The sequence below is a fragment of the Diaporthe amygdali genome, assembly GCF_026229845.1.
Source record: "Diaporthe amygdali strain CAA958 chromosome Unknown NODE_51_length_283962_cov_64_506962, whole genome shotgun sequence".
Lineage (NCBI taxonomy): Eukaryota > Fungi > Ascomycota > Sordariomycetes > Diaporthales > Diaporthaceae > Diaporthe > Diaporthe amygdali.
The window spans coordinates 219,298-239,741 of NW_026517071.1; the positions used below are offsets into that span (position 1 = coordinate 219,298).

A 20,444-nucleotide genomic window follows, 5' to 3' on the forward strand; every position below is an offset into this window, starting at 1 on the left:
TCAATGCTTCATCTGGGTTGCGGTCAGCACATTAGACTGAAATCACAAACGCCGACACTTACGATACTCCTTAAGCTTCTCACGAACTCTTCTTATAAGATTCATGCGTGACTTTGCTCCATCGTCGTTCGAAGCAAGTCGACTTTCCAGTGTTTCCCATGTCATTGCAGCGTCCCTGAGATCCATGTCATCGGTATTCGCGTCTGTCTCGTCAAGAGCATCAAGTTGTGCCATCAACGTTAGCAACTCTGATTGATAGTACAAGAGATTCCGGACAGCAAGCTCGTCGAACTTGCGGTAGATGTGGGTCTCGCTATCGGTATCAAGAGCCATCCACCTCGCTACGTTCGCATATCCCGTTCTGCGGTTGGTCGCAGGGCCAGGGTGCGGTCGTGCACCGCGCTCCGACAACGAATTCGTTTGTATATTTGAAGAGCTCATCTTGTTGTTAATAGTTTCTAAGAGGTAAGAGCAGTCCAGTGTATCTAGAGCGGAACACTTTGCTTGAAAGCACAAGTACGCCGAAAAGTACAAGAACTGCCCATGTCAAGGCGATGCTTAATGCATGCTGAAACGATCTGAAATGAAACAGAAGCGATTACCAACATTTTGTGAGACATCAGCAGGCAGCAATGATGACGATTGGGTCTAAGGGAAGCCGACTCTGAGGTGGCCCGTAGTGGCGTTGTTACACAGCTCATGTCAAGAAATCATTGGAAGATAGTTTTCTTGGTTGTGGTTGCACAGCCCAGCCCCTCACCTATCGGCGGGATTAATTGTTCCAGTTAAATATCACCTAAACACCTACGTAATTATCCGGGTACACCATTACAGAACGTTCTTGGTTTTCTTTCCTTTTAATTCGGATTATAGTGTATTCTTTGCATCTTAAGGCATAATTTTCTACACAACTTTATGTTCACTACAATCCACTCTATCAAGAAACAACTTGATGCCCATAGCCGAGCCGGACTTTAGGAATCCTTGGTTAGAATGTGTGAAGAGCTTGAATAGAAAAATGGACGTTGAAGGCGGTGAGAACGCCAACGGAGACGGTGCACTTCCCATTAAGAACAGCTCGATCCTCGCAATTGCTTCAGAGGAATGTGTTCGTCTTCGAGCAGTCACGTTGACCACTGAGCACCATGAAGGTATCAAGACGGAACAACTTCCTCGTCCTGATGAACGTTCTCTGCCTGAAGACTGGACCCTCCCAGGGCTCCGATGGACCGACAAGCTGTTTCCTCCGGAGTGGTTCCATGGCAACGAGGTTGATGACGATGAGAAAACATTCGAGCTACCTCTCATGACTAGCCATAGGAAAGAGCGGATCCTCTGGCTAAGCCAGAGTCTGTTAGCGCAATCACCATTTCGCATTGGAAAAACTCGCCATGAAAGGCTTCGAGATTACTCAGTTGCTTCCAACAAATATTATATCGATGGAAGTGTGGCCAGTCTACCTGTAGAAGCATTCCCTGACAGCGGCGCAGGCGCGTGCTTCATATCACCCGAGATGGCGTCGAACCTAAGCCTTAGTCTGACACCCAACACGCGAAAAACGTTCTACCTTGCAAACAACAAGCCATCACAATCACCCGGTATGGTTCAGGTCCCGTGGATGTTTGCCGGAGAAGACGAGCAGCACTCATTGAATTGCTGGATTCTACCGGGCTGCATTCACGACATTGTGCTGGGGAATCATTTTCTCAATTTGACTAAAACATTGACGAAGTTCATGCACCGAGTCAAATGCAAGCTTTCACTCTCAGAAAGGCCGCGACTAAGGCTCATTGGCAAACAAATACAACGTCTCACGGGATATTTGAATGGCGAAATGGCGTTAGCGATTCCAGACACTGGTTCGGATCTTATGTGTATGTCGGGCTCCTACGCTCGGAGCATGGGTCTCTCGATTGACGACAACGTGGACAACTTGCTCGAGGTTGAACTAGCAGATGGAAGTGTCTGTATAACCAGTGGTGTTGTACGGAACCTATCGTGGGCTGTTGGCGACAAGGCAATCCTATGCGACTTCTACGTACTCGAAGATCTCTGCGCAGACGTAGTCCTGGGCAAGGATTATCTTTTCGACTTGGGCGTATTCTCCAATTGCTCGGATTCATTTATCGATATCGACTTGACGGAAGATATTGTTCACTTCTGTGGCGTTCATCTCATTGGCAAACATAGTAGCGCGCTGAATATCCTCGAGGAAGAGTACCTGGCAGACCGTGAGTGACCACCAGGTTTCGAACCCCCAGATTCCATTACTTACACGTGATTTTAGTGAACTCTCCCTATGCGTTTAGTGAGATGATGATTGAAAGAGAGTTAGCGAGAAGAGATCAGATACGCGACGGGATAGCAGCCTTGGATGAGAATCAGCGGGAAGAGGCGTTTGAGAATGAAGAAAAAAGAAAAAGCGACTGGGAGACTATGAGAAAAGACCACCGAAGAATATGGGGAACGCAAACCGTTAGGCAAGAGCAAGTTGCCCAGAGGAGCAGGAAGAAAATGTGGAGGAGCAAGTTTGTGAGCATAATGTTATCCATTAGGAATGTTTATCGCTGAAAAAAGGGGTGCTCTGAAAGAGGTGCAGTATCTTAAGCAGGACTTTTCAATATAGGCGATTCTTTTCTTTCCATAATTTCAATCGTAGCATTTATCAAAGGGAGAATAATAAATTTCAAGATACTATTTTCTTAACATTTCTTATATAATTAAACTAAATATATCATAGCATAAAGTATAGCTTCAATCTGTTCGATCGCCACTGCTCATTATTCCTCCAAAGTGGAAATTCTACCAGGCGTAAATCAGGCATTACAATGAAATGCATGTTATTTGTTTAAAACGTTTGTTCTATAGCTGCTGAGAACGATTTGTTATTATTAATATTATCTTACACCGTCGTCCACTCCTCTAATATCCCGACCGGAGTGGATCGAACTGTGGTCTTCTAATGAAAACCAGGTGGAAAGCCCCTTCGGAGCCCTGGGAGCTATTCGTCTTGGTATTCCTGCTGGGAGGCCACAACACCTGGCAGTCTATTCAGCATCCAGACAAGGGCCAAGGACGAATCGGTCGTGAGGATTCCAACCAATCAGCTGTGAGATTAATTATGGCATGTCAAAATCCCGTTCAGAGACTATCTTAGACGAATAGCACATATAAATATTCTTCCATGTCTTCAAAAACAGAAGATCGTAATCCAACTCGTCGTCTGATATTTTCATGGCGTCAAAGTGGCCAAGCAGCACAGATTCAATTCTGCTTTCTTAGTAAATACTCTAGTGATCCTGAGAATGCTTAGTCTATTAGGTATCTAATGACTATGGAGGATGGGCGGAAGCCAGCCTGTAAATATTTGTTATCCCTAATAGAGAGTGGATCCCATAGGAATTAGGACACTCCGTATTAGTAACGAGGTTTTGTCTAGAATATTCCAACATGCTTTCAATGTCGCCCGGAGTCTTGTTAAGGCTCTCCAGCACGGAGACCAGTTATTCGAAGGCGGCAAATAGTTTGCTTGAAGTGTCAACCCGGGCCTACATGACCCAAGAATATCGGAAAATAACATATGAGTCATCTTTCCGGGCAAAAAAGTGCTCTGTGGCTGCCAGTATTTGCATTGTTCGAGTATCGGCGTACTGAGTCATTATCTCAGGCAAGTTCGACCCCTCGAGTCTCGGGCACTCGTTGTACTCGAACCACCGTGTCAGCAGCAACTTCAAGACAGCGTGATTATTGTACTCGATGGCTGATGTTACAAGAGTCTGCTCAGTCTTTGATGTCACATCTATGTTTGCGCCGTACTTCATCTAGTATGAGTGTGGCGTGTGTTGTGCTTCTCCCACGTGCCGCATACAGAAGGGGCGTTATACCATCCACACCACACGCCTCGGCGTCTGCATCGAAATCCGATAGCGTTCTCATTAGCATCGGTTCTGTTGCCTTGCGAGCTGCATAGTTCAGAGGAGTTCTGAATTTTACCACTTTCAGAATTGGCGAGTTTGGCATTGTACCACCTTCCAGAAGCGATCGTACGCAGATTGTCTAATTCTCATTTGAAGCGAGAGTCAAAGGGCATTGTCTCTGGAAGCGGCCTTTGCCACCGTACTGGTAGCACAATGAGGAGCTGGGCTTCAGATGTCTGCAGAAGGAGGAAGACTTCACATATACTATTGGACCAACACCGTCACACTCTCAAAAATCACAACACATCATTTCAGCGCCCTCGTGTGGCTTCACATACTTTCCCGTATAGAAGTTGTCACAATAGAAAAGTACTCCAAGAGGTTATTACTAGGGAGGGTATCTTATGGGAGGTGGTCACGAGAGAGAGTATCCTGAGAGAGATTATCTTACGGGTGATTATCCTGCCACCCCCCTTGTTCTGTTGCTTATCCGTCCCAGAGATATTGTGGCCAAGAAGTGGACATCCGACATCAAGCTTGTGCATACTACACACAACCACGGTAGAATAATATAGAGAGACACACGCGCCACAGTCTGCTAATCTGGATTAAAGGAAGATACACTCCAATTTGTGAATCAAATGTTTACTGTACCACATGCAAACCTCTTTCTTCTCATCCTTGAAACCTTCCCCGCTTACGCACCCCGCACTGTACCTCGTGGTGGGTGGGCCAACTGACATGCCTATGTGGGCCGACTCTGGCTACTCGTGGGACAGCAAGAGCCTTCTACAAACGGAATCCGTGATGTTTGGTGGTCTATGCGAGGTACCGCTTTTCCGGTTTACCAGATTTGGTGAGTACCCATATGTCAAAACATCAGGTGACATGGCTGGTACACCACTGCCCCCCTCTTTTCTTATGTCAACTGCGCACCTCAAAATCGATTCTTGCGCCCACCATTCCACATCTTTCCCTCACGATCACCGGATCTCAAGCGCAAAGAGCCCTATAACCCTAGCAATCTCTCCACGATGAAGGCACTCGTCTACGACGGCAATAATTCCGTCTCCCTGCAAGATAAGCCGATCCCATCGATTTCGGCCCCCTCGGACGCCATCATCAAAGTCCTCAAAACCACTATTTGTGGCACCGACTTGCACATCCGCAAGGGCCATGTCCCGACCTGCCAACCGGGCCGAATTCTCGGCCACGAAGGCGTAGGCATCGTCCATGAGACCGGCGATTCCATTAATCGTTACAAGAAGGGCGACATGGTCCTCATCTCGGCCATCTCCAGCTGCGCCACGTGCGAGTACTGCCGCAGGGGTATGTACAGCCACTGCACGACGGGAGGGTGGATACTCGGCAACCTCATCGACGGCACGCAGGCCGAATATGTGCGCGTCCCGCACGCCGAGTCAAGTCTGCACCCAATTCCGGACGGTGCTGACGAGGCTTCTTTGGTGATGCTGAGCGATATCTTCCCCACCGGTCTCGAGTGCGGCGTCCTCTGTGGCAAGGTGCAGCCCGGGGCGACCGTTGCGGTTGTGGGCGCCGGCCCGGTTGGTCTGGCGGCTATCATCACGGCACAGATGTACTCGCCGTCTCAGATCATCGCCATCGATACTGACCCCAACAGGCTCGAGGTGGCCAAGAAATTCGGCGCCACGGACGCAGTCCTCAGCTCGGGGGATGCTGTTGCCAGTATCAGGGGAAAGACTGAGGGCAAGGGCTGCGATACCGTCATCGAGGCTGTTGGCATTCCGGCCACGTTTGACCTTTGTCAGGAGTTGCTGGCTCCCGGTGGCGTGCTTGCTAATGTCGGCGTCCATGGAACAAAGGTGGATCTGCACCTTCAGAATCTCTGGGACAAGAACATCTGTGAGTCTTTTTCGAGGTCAAATTCATTGTTCCAAGTTGACAAAATTTCCAGCGATCACAACCAGACTCGTTGATACAACGACGACTCCCATGCTGTTGAAGCTTGTTCAGTCTGGCAAACTGCAGCCGGCACAACTCATTACTCACCGTGAGTCTCAATTACTTTGCACTTTTCAAAATAATTTGACTAATTAGAGACTCAGGCTTCAAGCTCAGCGAGATGGAAGCGGCGTATGAGACATTTGGTGACGCATCTAAGCATGGTGCCCTAAAAGTCGTAATCGATGTTGAATAGGCACTGGAGTGATTGCTTTTCAATTTTGTATCGATTATGACCCTCGATTGTGTCTCAGGAATTGAATCTTTCTTCATTATGCCAAAAACCAAACCCCGGAGAAGTCATGAATAATGTGCGATGTGAAGAGTGTAGAAATTATGTCCACCAGGATTGACCAAAGGCAAAAAGATCATTTCCGTTGGATAAGATCTTGTCGGGATTAATGTCGTCGGAATCTGTGCCAACTACTTTTCCGGAGAAAATATAAGGTTGCTATGTGCGGCATTAGGCGGAATAGTTATGTGTCTCCTTTCTATCTGGCACCTGGGGGGATAGTTGTGAGCTGATCAGAGGGACCTCTGGTTGACACGCACAACGATTTTGAACCACAGCACGCACTGTATGCTGTCGGTGCAATTTTACAACCGGGAAAGTACGCTCAATGACAAATATGAGACATTCGATTTTCAGCAAAGCATACAATAACAGGTCGATGGCTTCGGTGCGCTGCAGCTGAAGGTAGCAGAGATACGGTGGGCCGGCCCCCCGGTCTCTCTACGCGCCGCATCATCCCGAATTCGACAAGCGTGTATGTTGGTGACAAGCGCCATGCGCTGTGAGTCAGTCCCACGAATATGTGACTCTATCCTACAAAGATAAGTTTGGGTGTGCTCTTGCCTTTGCGGCTGTTCTTGCAAACTCGTCACAGGGCCAGGAACACATCTCACCAGACCTCCCTCTTCGTGCCATTCATCCCTCCCAGGCTGGGAGCCTTGTTCTGGAAAACTCTCAGGATTCATTCTACTATCATGGACTCAATGGCAAAGGCCTCGATTTCGGAAGCCCATTTCACCTCGGGAACTGGAACCGCACTTCGCCAAGCTCATTTTTCTTTCGCCCAGGGTTACAGACCACTCAATCATGGGTCTTTTGGGGCCTTCCCAAAAGCTGTTGCGGAATACCAACGGCAGCTGCAGCTCGAAACCGAGGCTAGGCCTGACACATTCCTTCGATATACGTATCCAAAGCTCCTCCAGACAGCCCGCACTGCAATAGCTCCCTTGCTAGGTGCCGATATGGACGAGGTAGTCTTCATTCCAAATGCTACGACTGGCGTCAATACCGTCTTGAGGAATATCAATTTCAAGGAAGGCCATGTTGTGGTGTACTTCAACACTATTTACGAAGCTTGTCTGAAGACACTGCAATCGGTTGCAGAGACGGCACGCATTCAGCTGTGCAGCGTCGATCTCACATATCCAATTGAAGACGGTGAAATTTTGAAAAAGTTTGAGGATACAATCAGGTCCACTCAGGCAATGGGAAAGTCTGTGAAATTGGCAATGTTTGATACTGTGGTGACGTTTCCCGGGGTACGATTTCCCTGGGAAGCATTGGTGAAGTCGTGCAAGAAGCTTGGCATCCTGAGCTTCGTTGATGGTGCCCACGGGATTGGCCACATCGATCTGACACACCTTGGTGGTTTAAAACCAGACTTCATGATAAGTAATTGCTACAAGTCCGTCAAGACGCTTGCCGTGCTCTTTGGAAAGTCTGCCACTGACAATCAATGCAGATGGCTCATGGTGCCCCGTGGTTGTGCCATTCTCTATGTTCCCTTCGCGAATCATCATCTCATCCGGACCACATTCCCCACCTCCGTGGGTTACGAAAAACCAAACACTCGGGAGGTTATGGAGCCGTCCGACTACTTTGTCCGTCTGTTCGTCAAAGTGTCGACGACTGATAATACTCCCTTCTTATGCGTTCCAACGGCGTTGAAGTGGCGACATGAGGTATGCGGTGGAGAAGAGAGGGTGCGCACGTACTGTGAGAGAATTGCAAAAGCAGGGGGCCAACGAATGGCGGAGATATTAGGAACTGAGGTCCTCGGTGGCTCTTCCCACTCCTTCCAGCAATGCTGCTTCACAAATGTGAGGCTGCCTCTGAGCATTGCTCAGCTCGATGTGCAGGAAGCAGATGGAGCAGTGATCGCCAAGTGGATCCGAGGAAAGACGGCAGAGCAGTATGAGACGTACATAACTACTAAGTTCTACGCTGGAGCATTTTGGACCAGGATCAGTGGGCAGGTCTATCTCTCTGTGGATGACTTCGAGTTTGGAGCACGGACCCTGCTTGAACTATGTAGACGGGTGGAGGCCGGAGAATGGAAACAGGGCTGAGATGAGTGGGCAACAATGATCAAGGACCTCAGTGTTCAACTAGTAACGGAATTCATGTTAAAACTATAAGATCAATGACTGGAGCTATCATATAGACCCTTTATACACCCTGGTCAACTACATATACTATGTAGAAGGGCCGTAGCAAGTCTTGTAACTTGAGGTCGTCACAGCAGTCTATTTGTTGTCGCAACGTTGAGACTTATAGCACCTTTTAGAAGTGTGTACCAATCGTTGTCGCCCAAGTCTTGATCATATGCATCTCCCATCTCGCCATCCTCACAGTGCTTGCCCCTACAAGATCCATGTACAGAACTTAGTGCACAACAAACAATTCAAGGACCTTGTATGCAGCCCTTAACATCCGTAATGCGCAAAGGTGATACCGCAAGGTGGCTCACACAAAGAAGTTAGAAGTGTATGGTGCTACAATTTTAATCATGTCTGTGCCTGCATGTTGATATGGGCCTAAATAATGTCAGTACATTGAGTTTCGGAAAACGATTAGGACGTGAGAGACACTGCACTCGCCAGGACCAGGCACATCACCCCGTTTAGCTATTGCACTCAACCCGTTAGACCGGAGCTCAAGTACCGGGTCAACCTCGGCGATAGTATAGTGAGTCATGAGACCGTTAACAGCAGATAGCACAGCAAGAAAGCCCTTCATTGTATCCTGTTGCTGGTTTGTAGTCTATGCAGAATATTAATATGAATCGTCTTGCCGCCACGGTATCTTGGTGCAGCTGGATTTACGATACAAAGGTGATACCCGCTGAATCACACAGACTCGACTCTGGTTTTCGAACATCTGGTCTGGATTCGTCCCACTCAACCTGTCGAATTCTCTATAATCAAATCTATTTACAAGTACCTGATGTTTTTGTGGCTTCCTTCAACGGTCATCAACGTGAGCGGAAAAGCTGGACTTCAGATGTCCGCTCATGAGGAAGGGAGGCTTAAAAACTTGAGTCGCTACCAGCAGTTCTAGGGGAAGTAAGAGTAGATTCTGACATCGACTCAGGCTTGCGCGCCGTCAAGCCGTTATCGATCATTCTGCAAGCGCGAAATTGATTCTCTCGTCTTGAACTCAGGGTTAATGAGTGGCTCAGTCGTCGACGACCAATCGAGTTAGGAGAAACACTCATTGTGCAGATCTGTTGGTCTGTACGATGCTAATTCTCAATCCTCTGAAGTCTCCCTTCATGCCGAGAGCTTTAAATTCCCGTGGTTGACCAGTAAAGACTCGGATCGACGTCCATGAAGTTTGCTTCATCAATGAATTGAAGATCTGTCGCTGGTTGTGCCAAGAGGTCTTGGAATAATGGCTCAGTGAGCGTGAGTTCTGTTCCGGCTCTTCCCTCCGAGTAACCTTGGGCAAGGCTCATCCCAAATGACGAGTCGCCTATGGCATCTGTCATTTTTTGAAGCCCGTCTCGATTTCTGGAATCTGAGTCCACTGCTTCCAACAAAGGCATTATTGCGTTAACGTGCTGATGGAATTCGGCTGCTGCAAGATCGCCATTGAGCTTTAGTTGTAGGAGAAGCTGCGCAGTGCATTCCAGTCGATCTCTATCCATTGAACATGCGTTCCTCTCCCAGAGAACCGAGATCGCCAGGATTGTAGCAGTGGAGAACATGTATTGCGTATCGAAATAGTCGAATACCATCAGGGACCCGTTAGTCCAATTCTCAGTCAGGAGACTATACGAGTGACGAGCACAAGTCACGCAGGCCTCAGACAGCGCCAAGGCGGATTCGGGTATGTCTGGCGCGGTCTGTGGCTGTAATAGGCGGGTTCTCAATACGTGCAGCAGAATTGGGCGTGTGGCGAGTATAAGTAACTTGAGGACTAATGAGTTAGTTATTCTACGAAAGCAAAACTGATGCGCAAAACATTACCTGATTGAACAGCAACTGCAAAGAGCACGCTCTGGGATCGCCTTTGGATTGAACCGCGGTATCAACCTTAAGGGACTCTGGGAGCTCGTTCATCCAAGTCCGTAAATCCCTGAAAGCAGCCTGCACCCTCTCCGACAGAGACTTTGCTTGAGAATCATATCCATAGATTGAGTTCATTGTCCGGGACGTCAGCTTCGCGAGGGTGATTCTAGCTACGAAATAAGAACGACCCGGGAAGTCTGCCGTGTCAATCTGCTCGTGTGGATTGGATGGCAGATCTACTTTGATTTCGCTATCAGAGATAGCAGGCGGGAAACCTAACATTGCTGACCACATACGGTCAAAAGTGTAAGCAGTCCACCATACACGGTTTCTGTGCTCTCGAGCGGCCAAGTCGGGCAAGATCGCTGGCGGAACTTTGAGATGCAGCCCCATGACAATGGCAAGTTGTATCGCCAAGCCAGCAAGAGTATAAGCCGAGTGCCTTCGGTTCAAACAGAGAGAATAAAATGACTATGTGAGAAAATTATTAGCGAGTTCACCCTTCATGGGGAGTCTGATGAATCTTTGCACTTGCGAGGAGTAACTTGACCTCGATCATGCCGATCAATGGCCTTTCAGGGATGATTTGAAGTATCTTCGTGGCTTTCGCGAAGTAGTTGAGCCCGGGAAAGGTATCACTTGACACGGACATCCTCGTCGCATAAAGCTCCCCAATCGCAAAGGCAGCCCAAAGTCTACTCCTGGTCAAAAGGCTGGTGGAGTTTGGGCTTCGAATATGCTGCTCAAGCTCATCGAATACAGCACTGCGCAGCAGAATGTGATAGCTGCGGCCTAGACGTTTAAGTGTAGTGTCTAACAAAAATCGTGCGCGCGCTGGACTGGGCCAGGTGCAGTCGGCGTCCGATAGAGTCAAGATAGTGTCATCGCTCACGAAGTCCACACGAGGGAGATGGTTCTGCTGGACATTTGATGCAACCTGTCGGAGGCGGGTTGCAAAAGCAGAATCAGAAGATTCAGCGACCAGGATTGGGGTATGTGGCACGTTCATGTTGACGAACCAAGGCGCTCGCATGGAAGCAGGCTCTCTAATCAGAGGCTCAGGTGGTCCGCGACTTTCAGCTCGGACAGTTCGTACGGAAGGCTCTATCAAATCCGCAGCTGTCCGTGAATCTTCAAGCCTGCTAACATCTTGGTCTTCAGATTCGAGTGTGCGTCCATGCCTTAGGTCTTTAGTATATGCAAACAAGGCTATGCCCAGGGCTTGAAAGACTTACTGTCGGCTGACCTTAGTCGAACGACGCCTAGCCGTTGCATAGATACATTCCTCTGCTTTGTTGGCGCGATGGCAGCCATTGCAAGGGCTCCCACCGCTGCATCGGACCTTTCGAAGGTGGCATCGTCGGCAACTCCGAAGCTATCAGTCATTGGAGATCTCGGACACCCAGAGAGGTCTCACACTACTTACGCTGTTACCCTACGCCGAGTTCGACCTGCAGAAGGAGTTCGTCGCTCGGCGATTGAGTGAATTTTGATCCGGAGACAATGACCTCATCTCGTATCGTTGGAGTTGACTCGTTCTCTGCGGACATGTTGTTGCGGCTTCGGCGACTTGAAGACTTGCCGGCTCGGGACAGCACGAAGAGCCAAGAAAGAGATCAAGCGCGGCTCGGCCAAAAGTCAAAGCTAAGACCTGCTTCGGCGGACAAATGTTCACCCGCATGAGAACGGACCGAAAGCCGAGGGGGCCTCGGGGACGACGCAGCCCAGCTTTTGAAGATGAGCTTAGAAATAATATACCATGGACCGCCATTCACTTCAATGAGCTTGAAGGTTTTGGATTCCTAGATACAGGTGCCACTGGATAGCTGGTGGCATAGGTCTCCGCGCGTTCAGACTGCGTCGAGATCCTCATGAAGCCAGTCCGTACCAAGTCAACACTTTGCCGAAGACGTGCTAATGTCGTTGGGACCGAATCGCTTCCAATTGGCAAAGGTGCATCCCGAGTGGCACGCTGAAGAGTGCAATGAGACTGGAGAACGAGACAGTAATTGCAAATCTATTCCTAATGTCTTCCAATGTACTTAGATGAGCGATACAGACGGTGTAATTTCCTGACATTCATGATATCCTCTCTCGGAAAGTAGGTCATATATTCGAGCTTAATTGCACTTTTCACCGCCGCCTGCTAACGGCTCAGCCATGACGAACTCGAACTCATGCCTACCCCGAAGGCAGGATGTTGTGTCATACTATGATTATCGAGCTTCTAGCGTACGTGGGTCTCTGCACACTGACTTGGACGACTAATAACCGCCGCTAGACACCAGTTCTGTTCGCCGGTGAGATAGACCGAGACACAATATCTGATGCTCTCAAGCTTTAGGACACGAAGGACGGTAGAGACTGGGTGAATGTTTGTATACGAGCTGCGTGAGACATACAAATAAGTTGGTGCCTCCATCTTCAGCCCGGCGGAGACGCTGACGACCATGGTGAAGCGGACACGGGATCTCGTGTACCGTCCCTACAATACCGCAAATTCTCTGTCGCCCGAGTTTCTGCCTCTGAAGAGAAATCGCGATGATGTGTACTATCTTGAGCAGGTGAAGGTGCTAAATGCTCCAAGCACGCCTGAAAAGAAAGCGGCAACCCCGGCCCCTGAACTTGCAGCAAGCGAGGCTCCAGTCACCCAGCCAGCCAGGTGTCAAACCCTAGCAGAGGCTGGTCCCCACGCTGGTCTCTGCGACCTCCATTGAATACGTACGTGTCCAAGCCAAGGCAAATGTTGCTGCTACCGTGTCTATCGCTCTGAAGAAGCCGGCCAAGAAAGTTGCATTCGATCGATCAGTCAGGGCTCTGTTGGAAGGTGAATGGTGATGCGACACGACATTGAAAATGAAAAACAACGGCAAACAACTAAGGACGCTCCACCCTTCAGAATGAGATTACCTCCACAGAATTTGGCTTTCAGGGAAAGATCGTCCTTGTTACTGGTGCTAGTCAGCGGTCGTTTGGCGCGAGTATTGTACAATGTCTATTGTCTGGAGTCGCTAGAGTTATCGTGACCACCAATTCCTACGACAAGGCGACCAAATTTTATCAGGAAATATTCGCTGAGTAGTTGGGCCAAAGGCTCCTGCCTCATATGGTCATGCCTTATAATGCGGGCAGCTACCAAGATGTAGAGGCCCTTGTGGAGTATGGGTACAATTTCTCCCAGACCGAATGGGATCTGGACCACCTTGTTCCTTTTGCAGCTACCTCTGAAACTGCGAGCGTCATAGAGTTGTACAGTGTCGAATCTCAAGGAGGAGATGGTTGCCATTCGCAAGGATCTCTCAAATATTAGGTCGAGTCGCCGTGCTCTCGTCAAAGGGCAGAAGGCTGAGTTCGATGTGGACCCTCTGGCGTCACAGTCCACTTTACTTGCTTCTTTCAAGATGTGTGCCAGCATTAAGTTTCAGACCATTCAGGTAGTCATATCCATTCAGGTAATTATATCCTCACTCTTTAGCTAATCGAACTCATCCAAACCCCACTAAAAAGCACACCTGGCCAAGAAAGTAAATGTGATAAAACCTTCTTACCCGCAGTGTCCAGGGTCCGGATTCCCACTCGGGCTATTGACACAATAGCCCATAACCGCGATTGGATCGTATTTACAGCAGTAAAGCCCAGCACAGCATCTGATGGCCCCATGATCACATGCATCGTTATTGTTTCCTTGGCACTACCAAGATTCAGTTAGCTGGTGTGAGTGTGTATTGGTGTAAATGAATATATACCCTTTTCTCAACGGCCCATGACGCATCAGGTTTGGGCAAAGCAGCTGCCCCCATGCTAAAGACAGCAACCGTGAGTGCGGTAAGGAATTTCCTATATACGGTTTTTTATCAGCATCGAATTTAAAAGAGAGACCAGAGAGAGTGTAGAAGTGACTTGCATCTTGGATCTTAATTGAGATGTCTGGTATATACGCACAGGTTGTAGGATAGTGCTCGAGATTTACTAAAGTTAAGTTTTATAACAGATACATATCGTACTTTATATATCTCTAGGCCTGATATTCTTTGTAAGCAAAGGATGGCTGATAGGCTTAAAAGTCAGGATAATAGAGATACACAGCGGATTGCAGAATTAGAAGATTAAAATGTTAGAGGATTAAGGGATTAAGGGATTAGGGATGAGGGATGAGGGGATAAGAGGATTAGGTGATTAAGGGAATGAGGGATTGAGGGATTGAGGGATTGATGGATTGAGGCAATGAGGCAATGAGGCGATGACAGACTGGAGGACTCGGGGACTAAGGGATTAGAGGATGAGCAAGCCTCTCTATGACCCCCTTTTCCCGCGGAGGAACATTATTTTCTTTTAACGGGGTGATCATTGGGCTGATATATAAGTATATACAAATGCTCGGTTCTCAACCTCTCATTAATACCACAGTCCTCACAGTCCTCACAGTCCAAAGATTTAAGTTAACTTGTATACGTCAGTTTTCAACACATATCAACATGTAAGGAGGGTCACCCTTTTCCAAACTTGTGCTCGAATGTGCTGACAAGTTGGAAGGCAATTGCTCTCCGTCATCATGTTTGCCGCTATTGCGGCCGGTGCCGCCACCCCAAGCTATCAATTCACCAACATTGAAAAGAGAGTATGTATTGAATCTCCTTATCAGAATTCTTCATCCTGACTCCAAGAGTAGTGCCAAGGGAACAACGGCGACTATTGTGACCATGCCGCTATTACATGCTGCAGTGGATTGTATTGTTGTGGTGCAACCATCGGGGGTACAGATGGCCACTGCGTCAACTCTCCTAGTGGCAATCCTGATATGGGCAACTGTCGTTAAGGCTGCGCAACCGGGGAGGAGCAGTACGGATTCTCAGTCCATGTCAAGGAACGCTTGGCTCGGCATGGAAAACTCTGAAGACAGACTTTTCAATGCTATTTCCCATGTCTTCATAAGTTTGTCTTTCCTTGAACGTAAATAGCGTGATGCGAGCCGGTTTTGTGAGATTCTGAGGCTGGTAGTAAGTCAGTACCACGCATTTTGTTGTTGTACGCATTGAATTCGCTTTAATATGTAGTACATCCTGGCGGGACTAGATGTAAGTTGTGTGGATTCTGGTTGTGCCGGCTCTATCTGATAAGTTGCAAGGAGACAATCACAACGATTCTACAAGTCAAATTGCAGCAAGGAAGATATAGGTATAAGATCTATATAGATTAAAAATGAAGCAGCTTCAAACTATCTAAAACAATGTATCTTGGAGCTTACCATCCAAGCCAACCCTTTCACACTTGCAAACAAGGACAGGCGTAAACAAGTATTGTGCAACAAATTCTATCCTAAAGACAATAGCTTTTACCCTCAATGAGGAAGCCCATTCAATCATATCTTGCTGTGCTTATACAGGACGTATAGAGATTATTGTCAGAAATAGGTGAGATGAAGCCACTGCGGCGCAGTGACATGCTAAATACTATGGATGACAGGCTGTGTAATCAGGTACGCTTACTATGCGCATGTATATGATTGTGATAGTCCGTTTATCTCCGAATCCTTCACTCCTTGTATCCTCTAATCCTCTAATCCCCTAATCCCTTAATCCTTCAATTCCTTAGTCCTCTTATGCCTTAAGTCTCTACTAGTTACGAGTCGTTTAAGCCCTGTATTCCCTAATACTCTACCGGCTTTCATCCAAAATGTGGATGTAGTGGGGAGCTATAGTGCGGACTAGAAATCATTCTGTTCACAAAGACTGCTGACAATGTAATTACTGAATATTGTGCAGAGCATTTCATTTTTTTCTCCATTCAGCAACTCCAACCGCACTTTGCTGGGCCGATTCACTGCAAGCTCTTCTTCATCCCTTCTATCCTCCACAATACTTCTATCACACAAGGCGCCGAGATGCACCGGAATCGTATTCTCAGTGGCATTCTGGCAACCTTGGCAATCGTGGCCAAAGCCCAGGACATCGTCGCCCCGGACGTCACAGAACTGACAAACGCAACCTTGAAGGACTTTGCGTTGTTCAATGACTTAATTTTGGTAAATTGTAAGGTGCTTCGTCATTACAGAGAGCCCCAAGATACTCCTATGCGTCAGGCACTGAACCTATCTGCCTTTTAGTTTATGCTCCCTGGTGTCAATACTGCAAGGCTCTTGCCCCAGAATATGAGGCGGCTGCCGCCGCCCTGGAAGAGAAGAACATCCAGCTCGCAAAAGTAGACTGCAATAAAGAGGAGGAGCTGTGCAAAGATTACGGTATCAGATCATATCCTGACTTGCAGATTTTGCAAGGTCCGGAAAACAGTACTCCCTATACTGGTTCCCGCAATTCTGAGGGGTGAGCAATCCAGATGGGCCAGGCTTTAAAGCTATGCGTACTATGCAGCTAACTACGTCTCAGCATCGTCTCTTTTATGATCAGGCAATCCCTACCCGTTGTTTCCAGCCTTGTCGCGGACAACATTACCGAGTTCAAGTCTTCCGACGACAACGTACTCATCGCATATGTGGCCGCCGATGATACGGCTAGCAAAGTAGCATTTCGCAGTGCTGCAGCAGAGCTGCGCCACAGATTCCGCTGTGGACTTCAAGTAATCGACGATGTAGACAGCAACAAAGCGAATCAGCTCACCCTACCTTCCGTTGTTCTCTATCAGCACAATGGTGAGGGAGATGATGCGGTGCTCACGCAACCCATTGAGAGTGAACGCATCAAGCAGTTTGCGTCGAATGCCATAGTACCGCTGGTGGGGGAAATCAACTCAGACACCTTTGCACTATATCGAGAGTCCGGGCTTCCAATCGGCTGGATCTTCGGCGAGACTGCTGAGGAGCGTTGGCGCCTTGCAGAGCTCCTGCGACCTGTCGCCGAGACACACAAAGAACAGCTCCACTTGGGGATCATTGACGCCATAGAGTATCGCGATAGTGCCAGTGACCTGAACATGCAGGAGGACAAATTCCCTGCATTTGCAATATTAGATCTGGAGACAAACAAGAAGTATCCGTTCGACCAGAGCAAGGAGATCACAAGAGAGAGTATTGCTGATTTCGTGCGGGACTTCACCAGCGGTGGTCTCGCGCCTAGCATCACGTCGGACCCTATCCCAGAGACGCAGGACGGTCCTGTTACCGTCGTTGTCGGTCACAGCTTCCAAGAGGTAGTTGTCAACAATGAGAAGGATGTTCTCGTCATGATTTATGCCCCCTGGTGTGGCCACTCGAAGAGATTAGCTCCGAACTACGACATTCTCGGCTCCGAGTATGCCGCCTCAAACTTCAGCAACAATATCACCATTGCCAAGATCGATGGAACTACCAACGATGTCCCGGACGGAATACCGAAAGGATATCCGATGTTGATGTTTTACCCTGCCAGCTCCAAGAATGCTCCAGTCAGGTACGAGGGCGACCGCTCAATTGACGACCTTGTCACGTTCATCTCGCAGAACGGCAGGTACGGAGCTTTGATTTCAATCGAAGAGAAAGCCAATGACGCAGAGATTTCTCTGGCAGGCGTAGAAATTGCGCATGAACATGACGAGCTATAAGATGTTGCATTGACACCGCACTGGGAGTTAGGAGCTATGAGACAGGGCTTGATACTCCTTGTCTTGTCAAATCATCAAGTATGGCGAGAAAAAACACATACAAGCAAAATTCCTATGAGTACTCAAGTTTTCACCTAGAGAGGGCCGTGAAATGTCAAAAGATGTCATGAGGTTGAATATTCTTCACTGAAAGCTGGTCCTCCTGCCCGTCGCTGTGACAAGGACCAAAAGGTGTGACCTAGAATGAGGACCTAAGAGTAAATGTCTCACTGCTTGAGTCGACTGCACCAAAATTTTCGGCCATCTTGGCAAGTTGTCATTGCTTGCCATGTTGCAGATGTAGATAATCTGCTAGAATAAGGGTGAGATGAGCTTTTCAGTAACATTCATCCAGTCCTGTAAATGTCACATAGAGGCATTATCTTGCAACAACTTAGACTGCACATGTGAGTTAGAGTTTATATAAGACTTATCATAACTATTCAGATTTATTTCTTTTTATATTTCTCTTGCACTAGCTGACTTCTTTACAAACCCTCTAACCTTGAAAAACAGCTAGATAGGTATCTTGACACTAAAAGATCTCGCTCGGCCAACGCGTCGCATTGCCCCTAGAGAAATATACGCACTCTTCTGTAGGTTCCATGGGCTATCAGAATTAAACGCAGCAACTGCAAAGTTATCGAATATCATCGCCGCGAGAAATATCCTGTGCGTCTATTAGAGCCAATTTAACGAGACATATCAACTGTCAGTATAAAACATGTTTGAAAAGTTGACTGGAACGCTCCAATAGGTGGAAGACAAGTATGATACCGATTTTTTGCTATAGGTTAGCCAGATCTAGCCGTGCTAGCTTTACTAACAAATAAAACTTGTTCCTGTATCTCTTTCTCAGTCAGACAACGTACCTAACACTAAGATGCTAGAATAGGGTTGTAAGATTAGACGGTTAAAGGATTTAGGGATTAGAGGATCAAGGGAATACAGGAACACGGGATTATAGGATTGTGGGAATTGTGGATTGGGGGATTAGGGGATGAGGACTTGATCATCCTATCATCATTGGATGTCCCTGATTACATTTTGAGCTGCATTTGCTGGAGAGCAAGACAGCTACAGGAGGTAGTAATCAAGTACTCAATCACTTTTGAAGGGTAGTATAGGGATGGTAGAACACAATATGATGCCGAGGTAGGTAAATTGATATAAATACCCGTGCCCAACTCTCTTTTATATCCGTCAATCTATACCCGTCAACCAACCTCTTCAAGAGTCCAATCTGTCGAACTATACATCTTCAACTGTATCTCAATCGGTCAACATGTAAATGAAGTCTCCTTCGAAGGTGTATAGACATTAGTGTTCTAACTGAATTAGGCGCTTTCTCCCTATTGTTTTGCTCACTACTGCGGCAGCAGCCTCTGCTTTCGAGACGTTCACGAATTTGGAGAAAAGAGTATGTATGCATTTCTTGACCTCTGGGACAATGCGTGATATTGACTTCGAAACTAGTGCCAGGGAAACCACATGGACTATTGTGATAAAACTGCGATCCGGTGTTGCGCCGGGTTATACTGCTGTAATCTCAACGCCGGCGGTACCGATGGTTACTGTTACAACTCTCCTAGTGGCAACCCCGATCCGCATAATTGTGTCTAAACATATCTCCGGGTAATGCTCACAGTGCCAACTCTGGGCATGGGAAATCACGTGTGTGGGATTTCTTATCAAGAATTTGGAAGTTTTGTGCTAGCGGAGGACTATCTTAAGTTGATCATTCAACTTTTATGCTGCTTAGATTCGTGTTTCTGTTCACTTCCTATTCGATCACTTCTCCTGGCTATGATCCTGGAGCGACCTCAATATCGTCATGGTGTCAGCAGTTGTATGTAAAGGCAGCATGTTCTGGTCTGATACATCAATAGGCTCCATGCACTAGAGAACAGAATATGATTATCATTTGCGTACAATTAGAAAAGAGAACAGGCTTTGAAAGGTACACTGTGCGTTGGCGGGAGTACAGGTCAACATATGACGACAACGTGTTTTTATAAAGTATGATAAAGTATCCCTGAATAAAATGACTAGTGTCATCGTCTTTATATATCCCCGGCCTCGGTTAGACGTATTGCCGAAAATAGAAGAAGGTTTACTGCTAAATCATTACCGTCACTGCTATTGCACGAGATGATAGTACTCGCTTTACCGTTTCGATGGTGCATACGACTGCTTTCTAGTACAACGCTTGCCAGCCCAGGTAGAGAATGGCAATTTCCTCGTACTGTGGTCTGAAAGCACTGCCGCCTAAGAGCTAAGGAGTCATTTCCAACTTCAGAAGTTGCTTGAAAAATTTGAAAAGGGATGTCGTGGGTATACCGACGGATTTGATGCCTACGACACCAAAACCGTCTCTGCTTTGCCTTCTGATGCTGCTCGGATGCCCAATGTGCATGGAGAGCCGACCCTTATGTTGGCACAAATGCAGCAGCTTGGACCGTTTCATAAATCACACCACCACCAGCTCAGAAAAGCTTTTGAAAACGAGTAAAACTTATATTTCTGGTTTACTTAAGCATTATTCTCCTGAGTCAAGGTGCATAGAGTATATCTTGATTATACTAATCACCTGTATGTTGAATATGAAACAAGATCAAGCAACTTGTATTGATCGTATAATCTGCATGCTTTATGTAGAATCTGCTA

General features: G+C 47.5%; 6 protein-coding genes across 6 annotated transcripts; 3 read left to right on the plus strand and 3 right to left on the minus strand.

Moving 5' to 3' along the window:
• J7T55_006955 (uncharacterized protein) lies at positions 1–441 on the minus strand (the record flags this gene model as incomplete). The annotated part of the gene is made up of 2 exons (XM_053135099.1): positions 1–12; positions 88–441. The coding sequence occupies 2 exons, from the start codon at positions 439–441 to the stop codon at positions 1–3; spliced, it is 366 nt and encodes a 121-aa protein (XP_052987239.1).
• Positions 442–1,018: 577 nt separating this feature from the next.
• J7T55_006956 (uncharacterized protein) lies at positions 1,019–2,239 on the plus strand (the record flags this gene model as incomplete). Its single annotated transcript, XM_053135100.1, has 1 exon — positions 1,019–2,239. One exon carries the CDS (start codon positions 1,019–1,021, stop codon positions 2,237–2,239), a length of 1,221 nt encoding a protein of 406 aa, XP_052987240.1.
• A 1,309-nt stretch (positions 2,240–3,548) lies between these two features.
• Positions 3,549–3,821, minus strand: J7T55_006957 (uncharacterized protein; the record flags this gene model as incomplete). The annotated part of the gene is made up of 1 exon (XM_053135101.1): positions 3,549–3,821. One exon carries the CDS (start codon positions 3,819–3,821, stop codon positions 3,549–3,551), a length of 273 nt encoding a protein of 90 aa, XP_052987241.1.
• A 753-nt stretch (positions 3,822–4,574) lies between these two features.
• On the plus strand, positions 4,575–8,261 carry J7T55_006958 (uncharacterized protein; the record flags this gene model as incomplete). Its single annotated transcript, XM_053135102.1, has 7 exons — positions 4,575–4,773; positions 4,923–5,801; positions 5,854–5,949; positions 6,005–6,032; positions 6,471–6,511; positions 6,568–6,694; positions 6,788–8,261. 7 exons carry the CDS (start codon positions 4,575–4,577, stop codon positions 8,259–8,261), a joined length of 2,844 nt encoding a protein of 947 aa, XP_052987242.1.
• A 1,217-nt stretch (positions 8,262–9,478) lies between these two features.
• On the minus strand, positions 9,479–11,755 carry J7T55_006959 (uncharacterized protein; the record flags this gene model as incomplete). Its single annotated transcript, XM_053135103.1, has 6 exons — positions 9,479–10,045; positions 10,164–10,441; positions 10,502–10,647; positions 10,706–11,309; positions 11,441–11,580; positions 11,640–11,755. The coding sequence occupies 6 exons, from the start codon at positions 11,753–11,755 to the stop codon at positions 9,479–9,481; spliced, it is 1,851 nt and encodes a 616-aa protein (XP_052987243.1).
• A 610-nt stretch (positions 11,756–12,365) lies between these two features.
• On the plus strand, positions 12,366–13,043 carry J7T55_006960 (uncharacterized protein; the record flags this gene model as incomplete). The annotated part of the gene is made up of 4 exons (XM_053135104.1): positions 12,366–12,437; positions 12,487–12,505; positions 12,615–12,769; positions 12,882–13,043. 4 exons carry the CDS (start codon positions 12,366–12,368, stop codon positions 13,041–13,043), a joined length of 408 nt encoding a protein of 135 aa, XP_052987244.1.
• Between the last annotated feature and the right edge of the window lie 7,401 nt (positions 13,044–20,444).